The sequence below is a fragment of the Pristiophorus japonicus genome, chromosome 8 (assembly GCF_044704955.1).
Source record: "Pristiophorus japonicus isolate sPriJap1 chromosome 8, sPriJap1.hap1, whole genome shotgun sequence".
NCBI classification, from domain to species: Eukaryota; Metazoa; Chordata; class Chondrichthyes; family Pristiophoridae; genus Pristiophorus; species Pristiophorus japonicus.
The window spans coordinates 91,881,061-91,893,288 of record NC_091984.1 but is presented as its reverse complement, the minus strand read 5'-3'; the positions used below and the strand labels follow the sequence as shown (position 1 = coordinate 91,893,288).

At 44.9% G+C, this 12,228-nt stretch overlaps 1 protein-coding gene across 8 annotated transcripts in view; it reads right to left on the bottom strand.

Annotated features, from left to right (window-relative positions):
- The window catches only part of dock7 (dedicator of cytokinesis 7), a 193,195-nt gene that overhangs the window by 133,460 nt on the left and 47,507 nt on the right, over positions 1–12,228 (bottom strand). For all 8 annotated transcript variants that reach the window (XM_070887063.1, XM_070887064.1, XM_070887066.1 and 5 more), the window contains exons 12-14: positions 7,817–7,959; positions 7,572–7,665; positions 2,948–3,110 (exon numbers count right to left, since the gene is read on the bottom strand). In XM_070887063.1, the coding sequence (XP_070743164.1) occupies positions 2,948–3,110; positions 7,572–7,665; positions 7,817–7,959 (400 nt within the window). The remainder of the gene's footprint in view (positions 1–2,947; positions 3,111–7,571; positions 7,666–7,816; positions 7,960–12,228) is intronic.

Below are 12,228 nucleotides of genomic sequence, written 5' to 3'. Positions count from 1 at the left end.
CCTTGTATCTCAATTAAATTTAAACAACTGGTCATGTCTGCAGGTCTGAAAATACACTAACATAAATCAAATACATTTTAGCCAGAGGCCAATTCCATGTTCCTCAGAATACAACAATCAAACCACAGTGGGTAGGGAACAGTTACCAAGTTAGTAAGTAGAAAATCAGTTTTATTCCATTAGAAAGTTACTATTCAGCATCAGGTGACTAGGCCATCATTGTATTTGATGAAAAATACTAAGTCACGTTGACTTCCACAATCAATTTTCTCCACACACCATAATGCTCATTTTTATGCATTAACACAAAGATAACGGATGCTTTAGATTGATTTAAAATAAACATTTAGTTTTCACTAGATTTTTAATTATCAGAAAATGTGACTTGTGTTTCAACATATTTATGCAGTAAAAGCTTTGTACTTATAAGACTATGCTCAGTTCAGAAAAATAACCATTTCACAAGTGTTAAATGTTATATTATATTATTTCATATATAGCATTATTGCCCTGAGACGGTACAGAGGCAAACAAAGAATGATGATGATTCTTGATACCAAGAATTTAAGTTATAAACAGAGATTCATAAAGTTGGGCTTGGGTACTGGGGTTTACAGTGGGTTAGACAGTGACCTTTCACCTTTTGGCCCTGGGTTCAAATTCAGCCCATACTGACGGAATTAAAAAGTTTCCTCTCCTTGCTGTATGTAACAGTTTGAACACAAAGTTGTTGGAGAGTTTTGGGGCTGAAGGAGGTTACAGTGATAGAGAGGGATGAGACCATGGAGGGATTTGAAAACAAGGATGAGAATTTTTAAATTGAGGTGCTGGTGGACCAGGAGTCAGTGAGCACAGGGGCGATGGTGAATGGGAGTTGATGTGGGTTAGGATATGGGCAGCAGAGTTTTGGATGAGCTCAAGTCCCTGGAGGGTGGAAGATGGGAGGCCGGCCAGAAGAGTAGTGGAATAGTTGAGTATATAGGTAACAAATGCATGGATGAGGGTCACAGCAGCAGATGAACTGAGGCAGTGGCAGAGATGGAGGTGGATGTAGGCAGTCTTTCTGACGGAGAGCATATGAGGTAGGAAGCTCAGCTCAGGCCCAAATAGGATGTCGAGGTTGTGAACAGTCTGGTTCAGCCCGAGACAGTGGCCAGGGTGGGGTTGCAATCGGTAACGACGGAATGGAGTTTGTGGCGGAGGTTGGATGTCGGACAAGCAGTCTGATAACACAGACACAGTGGAGGGGTCGAGAGAGGCGGTGGTGAGGTACAGCTGGGTGTTGTCAGCATTCATGTGAAACCAGACCTCATGTCTTCGGATATAGGGCCTAATGGCCTTTTACTGATCTTTAAAAACTGATGTTTTATGTTCAGAAATTTCAACTGTTTCATGATTACTGAAATACTTACGAAATCAACTTGCCACTTTGTAAGTACAATAATTGGAACATGCTTGTGAACCAAAGTTTTACCAATTTACAATATTTAAAAATGATTAAAAACTGTCTGAAATTATTTCCGTTGTCTGTGAACATTTTTCTTTTATTTAAAAAAATGTCTCCTTCTGCACGGATTCTAAATAATCACAGGCCTGCCCGAGAAATTAAACTAGAAAAATATTAATCCAACCTATTAATAGCTCTGTGGAGATTTCTTATTGAGCATTTGTTTCATGTTATTTCACATTTTACTGATCCTTTTATCTAATCCTTGCGGTGAACCATATTCAGGTTTGCCATTACTTAGTAAAAACATGACCTTCCTGACCTGGGTGAGCTCTTTCACAAGATATCTTTACACAGTGACCTTAACAGACAATGAGCTCCTCATTCTGTAAAAAATTATCTTTCTGCAAGGACTAACCCTCAAGAGACAACATAGCAAAAACAATTTTACAATTTAAACTTTCTTGGGGTAACACAAGGCACCAAGAGATTAAAAAAAACTGAATACTGAAAAACAAATAAAAACAGAAGTTCGCAGTCGGCCAGCCAGCGATTGAAAAGGAAAGAAAATGTAACATTTCAAGCAGGATTCTTCAACAAAACCATTATCTCCCAGATCATCAAGAATATAATCCCACTGGTTTTAATCGTACTGTCCTACAACTCACACTGTCTACTTCTTGCCAAAATTAACAATTAAAATTTTATAGCACTCCTCATGTAGGAAAGACATATGGGTGCACTTTATAGGGTGTTGGAAAAGAATAGGAGGAAAAAAGGAGTTTGAAAAATCAACCAGGGTTTCGACTTCAGATAGCTATCTAGTGACCCCACTGGATTGCCAAGTAAGGACAGGAATCAGCATATTCCTGTATCCCACCATGGGCTATACTCTGTTAATATTCACCATCAAGACCTGGGAAGTGAAGAATAACCACCTAGGTGAGCACCACTATTTGAAAAACTTGTGCCATTATAGACAAATTCTCACAATGTTGCAAATACAACGATCTCAAAATCCTGGTGTAAAATCAATATCCCCCCAAATCTGTGTAGACAATACAGGAAATGGTACTAGTCACACTGCACTGACAGGCAGGTTTACACAAGTTTGGATTAAAGCTGATGAGGGAAGTTTGGATACCAATTTCACCCCAGCATTTTGATTTTGTTACACTATTTGCATTACATTGGCTTCATTCACAGTTTCATACTGCTGGCACAGATAGGATAACAAATTACTGCCCCCTGTAGTGCAACAAGATAAACTGTAACTCTCACAAAGAATCATCCACTGTCCTGAACCACCTTGTAATCGAAAATGTTTCAGTCCCTACTTGTTGGAGGCAGTACATGAACAAACGTTTTGTGTACAACTCACATTCAGTAAATGAGAGGATGAAATGCATCGTGGGGCCCTCTCATCACTGCTCCCAGTTTTTTCACCACAAGAATCATTTGTACATTATACTGGTTAAAGCGTACCACTATTATTCTCACCTGTAGGTAGTGTATGGCACGTACACATCCCTTGATGGGAACTCCAGGATATCCCTCGTTGGTCTGACTCTAGTATCTGGGTAGGGTTTGACCTGCAGTAATTCAGGAGTCAGGCAATAATGGGGATTTTCTGGAGCTGGGGATATATCTATTTTCAGCTGGGCTGTATACAGACAAAAAAAAATGAAATGTTGACAAAATTAAAAGATGTTCTTTAGAAAAAATGTCAGCTAAGGTTATAATTTTGTTTGCTCCTATAATCTTAGGTCATTTCTTTTAAAGCAGCCCAATATACAATATAAAAATAAAACTGTGAATACTGTAAATCTGAACTAAAAGCAGAGAATTCTGAAATTGCAGATCAGTAAATTAGCATTTGAAAAAGGTGGCACTTTTCATCAGAACTAGCCAGAGAGCATCAGAGGAGACCTGAATGTCATTGGGCAGAGAGAATGGAATCAAGGTAAGATTTGTTTGGTGGGACAGGAGCAAGCTGATACAATGGCCTTGCTTGGACTGTCGTGTTTGTGAACCCTGGGGATAAGGTAGAAGCAAGGCGGGTGGGTTTGGGGACCAAATTAAATTCAATGTAGTGAGAAGTGGGGAAGGTGATCTTTCTAAGAAATTAGATCAGTAACATTCTGCGAATAATGTTTATAAATGAAGGGTCCACCTGAAAATGTAACCTTTCCTTTTCAGACATTGAGGGGCCGACTTTGGTGGCCGCCCATTTCTTGGCAGATCCCGCCGGGAGCTGATTTTGTCACTGTTGTGTAGGCGGCAGTGGGAGCGGCATTCGGTGTCAGTCGGCGGGCAGGAGCGGGACTCAGCGGCAAACATCATTAGAGTGCGTCAGGTGAAGGCCTCTCCACTCGGATACTTTCGGAGGGCCTCCACTGCGCCTGCGCAGGATTTTGGCGGATTTCTTTTTGTAGTTTTGTTGATGGGACCTGTAGTCCTTTTGTGGCCCTTGCGGGCTAATTGAGGAAGTGCTCATGGCCATAAAAGGGGAGCACTCAATTGCACCTGTGAAGGGAGAGAGGAGAGGAGAGAATTGGAGGTTAGAGAGCAGAGGGGGCATTGGAGAGGGGGCAGTCTGAGTTGCAGAGGAGGCAGTGTGACAAATTTATACCCAGACTCTTGAGCAGCGATTCCTCTCATCATAGAGGATGAGTGCGCAGAAATCGTCAACGAAGACTGGCAAAACCATGTCCCGAGCTCCATGGTTCAATGAGCAGGAGTTGGAGGAGCTAGTGACAGAGGTGGAGCGCAGGTACAGTGAACTCACTCAGGATGGGTGTGGCAAGCCTCCACCAACCTAATACTGACATCTTTGGATGGACGTAGGTCAGATGGTCAGTGCAAGGGGCAACGTGGAGCAGGATGGGGACCAATGCTGCAAGCGGTGGAACGATTTGGTGCTGGCAGCTAAAGTGAGCACAAATTTATTCACCCCCTCCTGTCCAAGGCGAAAAAGGTTGTGCACCAGATGTGTGTGCAGGTGGGAGTGTGTCTGGGGGGCATGAGCAAAGGGGGTAAAGACTGCAACGTTTCTTTGTGCAGAGAAAACAAGCAGCCAAACAAGCAAGCTCGAGTGCAACCGGAGGAGGCCCAGAAGATGTGGTCCAATTCACCAGGCTGGAGGAGTGTGCATTGGTGGGTCATCGCCGTATTCCAACCACAAACATTTATGCAGATCGGGTGCTACTGCAGGATAAGGCTACATTTATCTCTGGTGTCAGCAACGCTCATGGCATGCAAGTACATGCAATGTTAAGGCACTCGCAGTTCAACGCACATTTTGTCGCCCATTATTGGTGGGGACATGTGGAGATGGAAAGGCTCACATCTCACTTTCACCACCACCTCCCCATAGTATGAAATTTTGTCCTCTACTTGCAGATGCTGAGTTGGGTACCACGGATCTGGAGAAACCATCGGCCTCTGGCCTTCACAGAAGTCGTCACATCCCAGCATCTCCCACCCCAACGTTCTCCACACCCAAGGACACTGGAGCCTTCCTGCACCCCCAGCCCACATCACCCATGTTCACCGCTCCCACCTCCGCCGCCCTGGGCCAGGAAGAGAAGAGAAGAGGAGAGAGAGGAGTGAGAAGGGCCCATATTTGTGCCCCTTCACCTGGAGGAGCTGGAAGCGGCTGCCATCAGCCTCCTGCCAAGTCAGCCAAATATCCGCAGAACCTCGGCGTTGGGCTCAGATTTCCTGGGGTTTCCAACAGACTCAAGCAAGCTCAGAGGCCGTGGCTCAAAGGGAAGCAAAGCGCCACCACCCAGCAACAGCAAGCAACCACTTGCGGATGCAGCACAGCTCGCTGAACCAGATGGTGCAGCTATCAACCATCGGCGTGGAGGTAGGTCACCAGGTGCTGCAGACCATGGCTGGAATAGCTGGCAGCATCGCCACATTCACCCAGCGGCATGATCAAAGGATGGAGCGCCTCCTTACAGTGTTGGGAGTGCACGACAGAAAACATTGAGGCCATAAGGCAGGAGATGGCTTCTGCATGCGTAGTGCAAGCCCCCTCAACCCCACACCCTCAAGACAGACAGATGCGGAGGAGCAGGAGATCCCGGCGCCTTTGGCCCCGCGCTCTACGTTCTCACTGCTACACACACATCCCACTGCCCTCCTGCACAACCTCCTTAACCAGAGGCAGCGAGGGGCAGGGGAGGGCCACTCCGTTGTGTAGGCGTGGGAAGAGGAAGAGGAAATTGGGCATAGCTACAAGGGCCGGGAGGGGGGGGGGGGAGAGGAAAGAGAGGTGGTGGTGCCGGGTAGAGGGGTGGGTATAGCTTCCTCGTGTAAATGTATGCATATGTCATAATGTTATGTGACGTTTGTCATTGTGCACTTGTAAATACACTCACATTGTTGACCCTGTTTGTGCATGTGTCATTTTAACGTCATGTGTGGTGCGTTGCGCGAAACATACATGTGTCTCTCAGGTCATTTGCTTCATCCGGAATATCTTCCCATCTACATCTGACTGCAGTGTATAATGGGTCCTGTCATCAGACCATCGCATGACAACAATGAATGCAGGAAAGCTGCCATTCAATTACTCTAGTTTACCAAGTTGCAGGGCAGACCTTAAGGCTTGCACTTCAACCCTCTTGTTGCGAGGCCAAACATGGAAGAGTGCCACCCATGAGATGACATGGTCATCAGTTACATTGCAGTACATTGTGCGAAACAATTAATGAATCAGCTTGAATGTACAAAATGTGTGATGCTGAACACTTTTCAGTCACTCATAATTTTCCCTTTGCCATTGGCTTTCTCATTGAAGGACTTTCAGCAACGTGCAACAAAAAAGCCTCCATTAGCTTCGAAACATTTCAATCGGTTTTATGACATCCAATTTAAACATCACCATCAGCAATAAAGTGATGCAACATTGATCTTTCCAGCAGTCCCACTGATATGGTGGAGAATCCGACTGGCTGCCGTGATGTGATGGCCTGCAACACTCCCTCCCAGCTGATGTGCCAGAGCTGGCCCACTGCACTCCACCTCTCGCTATCTCCCTTCCTCCCACCCAATCGGTGAGTGCTACCCCATTGCACTCCACCGCTGGCTCCCGCCCTCCCGCCCTCCCACCCGATCTGCGAGTGCTGGCAGACTGCCGCCCAGCTCAGGCCTGCTTTTCCAGAGCGGTCCTTCTGGCGGGGAGCAGGTCGATGTGAGGCCAAGAAAAAGCATCAAAATGGCCGTTCACAGACATAGGCGGGCGGGACGATGTGACGTGGGCGGAACCCTTCCACACTAGGTTCCCGCCGGACGGAACTTCAACGCCAGATAGATGGTTCCGGAGGAACTGCCCAGAAAACAGTCATTTCCGGCGGGACCTTGGCGGCTACGGGCGGGACAGCGACGGAAATTGGGCTCCGACAGACCCTGGCTGTGTAGTTCCAGTATTTTCTGTTTTTACTTCAGCTGCTGAATATTTCCCAGGAATGAAAGCAGAATAGCAATCTGGTCACTGGCCTCTGCCTGGACCACTCACGGACCAGGTGGTGGGAGGTATGTGACAGAGCCCATTCAAACCTTTGCTGCACAGCTCAGTGCTCAGCCTAATCTTTGGCAATTCACATCACCCACGCATTAATTATCTACATTCATGTTGACAGGGAAATGGTTCTATTAAGAGTTAGAAAACCTCACACTTCAATAAGAAATAATTTGCCAACACCACTGAGCCTTTAACATGTGACTAAGTTTTTGCACTGTCTCCGTTCCCTCTCCCACCATTTCTTCCACATTTCTCTCATCTCCTAAAATTACCGAATCATGTTTTTCCCTCTGGTACTTCACCTAAAGGTCCTACACATAGGGAGTGTCAGCAGACTGCTATCCAGAGGGACCAATGAACTGTGACGAAGAGCAGGGAGCCGTGCTAATTTCTTCCAACCTCTCCAAGGTCAATCTTAATGCTTCTACCATTGCCTCTGCTGAGAATAGCTAATTCAGCATAGAGGATAAAACCTGAAACTTATCAGTTCTATACAGTTCAGCCCCACACCTGTGGGTGCATTCACCCACATTTAAACCATTGAGGGAAACACCAGAAAAGAAACCTGACACTTTTAAAGGAACAACTTGCCTGTGATTGGTCTTAGTCTTCGCAGAACAGACGAAGGTCTTCTCATGTCAGCAAGGAATTTATACAAATCTTCATCACTCAGGCGATCTCCCTCCTAGACATTGCCGTGAGGTGGAGAAGAGGCAAAAAAGGGGAGTGAAAGGTATGCGAGTTCTATTTACAGATATATTATGCACTGATATATCAGCTAGCTTGAATTCCTATACTATATGATGAGCATTTGTTTCAAATAATTTCAGCTTTACCTGTTTGAAAAAATTTGTGACAGTCAGTGTGGCTGGCCTGAAGCTCGAAAGGTTACACGATTCATCTCCACTGGTCATTCGTTCAAGAGACCGCCTTCCAACAAGACCAGAATTCCTTCTTTCTGACCAGGAACCCTTCCGCTCTATCAGGAAGTAACATCACACCAGTTAAGAAAATAGTTAGAGACATAGAAAGCCCTTTGCCCGCGCACAACAGAACAATGCTACAATGAGTTTACAACATCTAATTTTCTCTCCTCACTCCTGGGATACCAACTTTCCTCCAGTACCCCACTCAAGCAGCCATTCTTGATGTGTAAAGATATCAAGATAGAAATTGCAGCTGGAGGCATCCGACCTGCAAAGATCAAAAATTTACCTGGTGGTCCGGGAGGTTTGTAGATTCGCGGTCCTGGGCCTCTCCCGGTACCCGCGGGTAGAAGCCCACATATATCAGCAACACACGCGGTTTGCAAGCGCTCCCGAGATCACATGGGCTTGCCCAATCAATAAAAGAAAGGAATCCCCACTCATACTTATGGGGAGTTCCGTTTGTCAGAACTCCCCATAAAGTATGAATGGGGATCACTTACAAAACACACAAACACAAGAAATAAATACATTAAAAAAATTACATATTTAAAATGAATTAAAAATATTTAATTAAATGACATTTTAACAAAAATGTGATTTTTGGGGGGGAAAAATTATGTTTTAACAGGGCTAAAAATAAACTTACCTTATTGGACAGGGCTTTTAATGTATAAATGAGTGATAAAATTGAATTTTTCTATTTATAAAAACTCTTACACTGGTAAAAGCAGGCCTTGCGCCTGCTTTTACCAGGCGTAATAATTTCAAGGGCATTCGCTGGGCAGAAGTTGAGCAAATAGCCCAACTCTCTGCCTGCAGAGGCTCTTTTCTTTCAAATTCGTATGATCTGTCACGAGGATTTGTGACAGATCGCAAATTCCGGGTTTCAGCGCTGCACAGTGCATGCCTAAACCCGAAACTTGCGGGGCCCTATGGGCACGTGTGCACCTTGTCCACCACACCCGTGGAGGTTGCACATTCAGCCCCAATAAGTGGCAGCAGATTATTCGGCCGTGGGGACATCATAGACAAACCTGATCTTTTCTGCACCCAACACCTACATATGTGTTCTTCCCAGCAGCAAGTCCAATTGTACCCCCAGATGAGACTTGTTTCCTATGCTAGCACTCCTATTTCTGTTTCAGGAAATTGTGGGCCTGCACCTTATACCAACAGTTCAGAACATAATCTTAGCTGATACTTCAGTACAGTACTAAGGGAGTGCTGTCCAGCATATGGGATGTTAAGCTGTGATCCTATCTGCCTCTTCGTATGGCTCAGATGAATGTTAGAAATCCCATGGCACTGAGTGAAGTGGGATCAGGAATGCTCCTGATACCACCATTCCTCCTTCAACCCCCATAATCAAATTGATTAATCTGTGCTACACTGTTGTTGCAGAATGGTTGCTGCATTTGTCTACACTGTACTAATTGCTGTACTTCAAAGATAATTCATTGCATCAAGGGCTTTGCAAGAGATTTCAATAATGTGAAAAGACAATATATAAATACAAGTTTTATTTATTTTTATCTGTTGCATTTACCCACTGAGCCATAAAGGAGCTGTGTGTGTGTGTGTGTGTGTGTGTGTGTGTGGGGGGGGGGGGGGGGGGGGGGGGGGATGGGGGGGTGGGGCGGGGGTTACGAGACCTCCTCTTCACTTCTATACTGCAAGGATCAAGAACCTCACTGGGTGCCCCCTCATTTCCATTTAACGCTGCAAGCAGCTGTTCTTATGGTGCAGGCTTTGCTTTCTCTTTTTTGGTTGTGTGACGATGAATTAATGACCACAAGTGTAATTACTATGGGCCCGAAATTCATCGACATACCGCCCAAAAACACAAGTTTCGTCAAAAAACAGGTACATATTGCCGACATACTGCCTGGCGAAGGTTTCATGAGTGACATACTGCCGGGCAGTACGTACACCGCCCACCCACATACTGCCCAAAAGTGCAAGTTTTATGACATACCACCGACATACCGCCAGAACTGCATACCATCCTGGAGAAGGTGCTTTTAAGTGGATTTTAAGTGGGCGGTATGTGCACAGAGCTGACAGGTTTGTTTGATATTACACAGATCTTTATAGGCCTCCACAGTTTGATGAATTTTTAAATGGATTGTAGTTATGTTCTAGTGTTAGGCAATAATATAAATGGTCTGGTAAAGCCCTATTTACTCCTTTATAAATGAACTATAATAAAAATTGTATTCGTCTATCTCACCCCCCCCAGTCTCTCTCATCGCCCCCCAGTCTCTCTCACCCCCCACAGCGATCTCTCCTCCTCCCCTACAGCGATCTCAGGTCAGCAGTCTTGGGCCTCTCGTCGGTGCCTCTCGGGGGGGGGCGGAGCTAGACAGCCGCACGCACGTGTGCACAACTCGGGAGCCGAAGATTCCCGAGTCGAAAGGCCTCCTCCGCCCACCACCAGCCGCTGCACTCCGCCACCACCCGCTACAGCCGGGAAAAGCGGGATGAAACTCCCGCCCACATGGCCCCAGCAATACCGGGCGGTAAAAAAATTACACACCGCCCGGGGACCACCAAAAATCTTATGTTTCACCAAATTCGAGCCCTATGACTGTAACATCAGTGCAAAACAATTTCAACATTGCAGTTATAATATAAATGTATCCTGAATCTAGAGTCAGGACCCAACCCGACAAGTGCAAGTTGAATGAGACTCGCTGAAAGAGGAAGTCTCACTCCGCTTCACTTTGGAGTCAGCTCAGGACCCAACGTATACTACATCATCTGGAATTTCCGCAGGGTTTCTCCTGATCTCCCACCATAACTTTGACAGAAGCCCAAGAAATATTACCCCATTTCTCCCGAATTTCAACCAATCTTCCACAGCAGCTATGCCAAGAAATCATGAATTGTTTAATATTGGTATAATGCTGAAACCACTTTACACTGACACTAAACTCGTACTGTAAATGTAGCCTAAGAATTTCTATATTTAGTTCAAGTACTTCTCAAAAAATGTTATAACATTGTTAACAACTCAAATCAAAAGGGTAACGGTGACCTGCTCAAGGTCTAAGATTAGGAAGGGCAATGCTAAGGTAAATAATGATAGATTGTTTCCACTGATTGCATTCTGTGCTCTCTCACCATGTCTCACCAGCCACTTTTATGGAGGTTAGAAAATAAATTCAGTAACAGAGGGTGATTCAAATTTGGAATTTGTGTCACAAATTGTTGTCGAAGCAGAGTCCATTAATTCTTTTCAAAGGAAATTAGGCAGTTGAAAAAAATATTAATGGGTATGGAAAGAGAGGTGGAGAATCGGATTAGATTAGGTGGCTCATGTGAGAAAAGCACTAGTGCAGACTTGGCACCTGAATGGCCTGTTTCTGTGTTGTAATATTCAATCACTAAGTAACTCTGTACTGCAATATCACATATCTGCCATTCACGGGCCAAAGTGATCTACATAAATGTTTACTGCAGCATAGTTTGCCAGTGCAGGCAACCAAAAATTGTTACTTACATTTTTTATTTATTAATTTTTTTTTTAAAAAGATTGGCTTTTATATTGGTAGCATTTTAAAATGCACCCTACAGACCAATTATATAGTTGTTTCTGCATCAATTTACTGCCATTTTCATGTTGAAACACACAAACGTCACCATAACTGGTTTGAAGATCACATGATAAATTCAAATGAATTTCAGAAAGACTCACGTTTATACAGCGCATTATCACATTTTTCAAAAATAACCTAAACTTGCAGTGACTGTTGTTATGTGGACAAAGCAAGGCAACCAACTGCATATAGCACGATCCTATAAACAGCAATGTGATGAATGACCAGTTAATCTCTTCTTTGGTTTTGAGGGGGAAGAATGCTGATCAGAATAACTGAGAATCCCCTGTATTTTTCCAAATAGTGTCCGAGGAACTTTAACATCCAACTGAACCAATAGAATAAGCAGACGGGACTCCGGTTTAATGTCTTAGCTGAAGGACATACAGGTTGAACCTCCCTTATCCAGAACTCTCTTATCTGGAAGCATCCCTCATCCAGAACCATTCCTGGCCACATGCGCAGAACTCAGACATGAATAAATTGAAGTCCTTCATCGCTGCCGACTCCCTCAATTGTTGGCCTGACCCCCCACCCCCCCACCCCCACGATCTCTCTGCCGCACTCCCAGCCCCAAGCCAAACCAGTCAGTCCCCGAAATCCTCTTGCTCAGTACCTGTACCATCCAATTTAACGTGACTACCACTCGTCCGGGAAAATTCTTTATCCAGAACAGTCCAGGTCCCAAGGGTTCCAGATAACCTGAACTTAATCCCAACA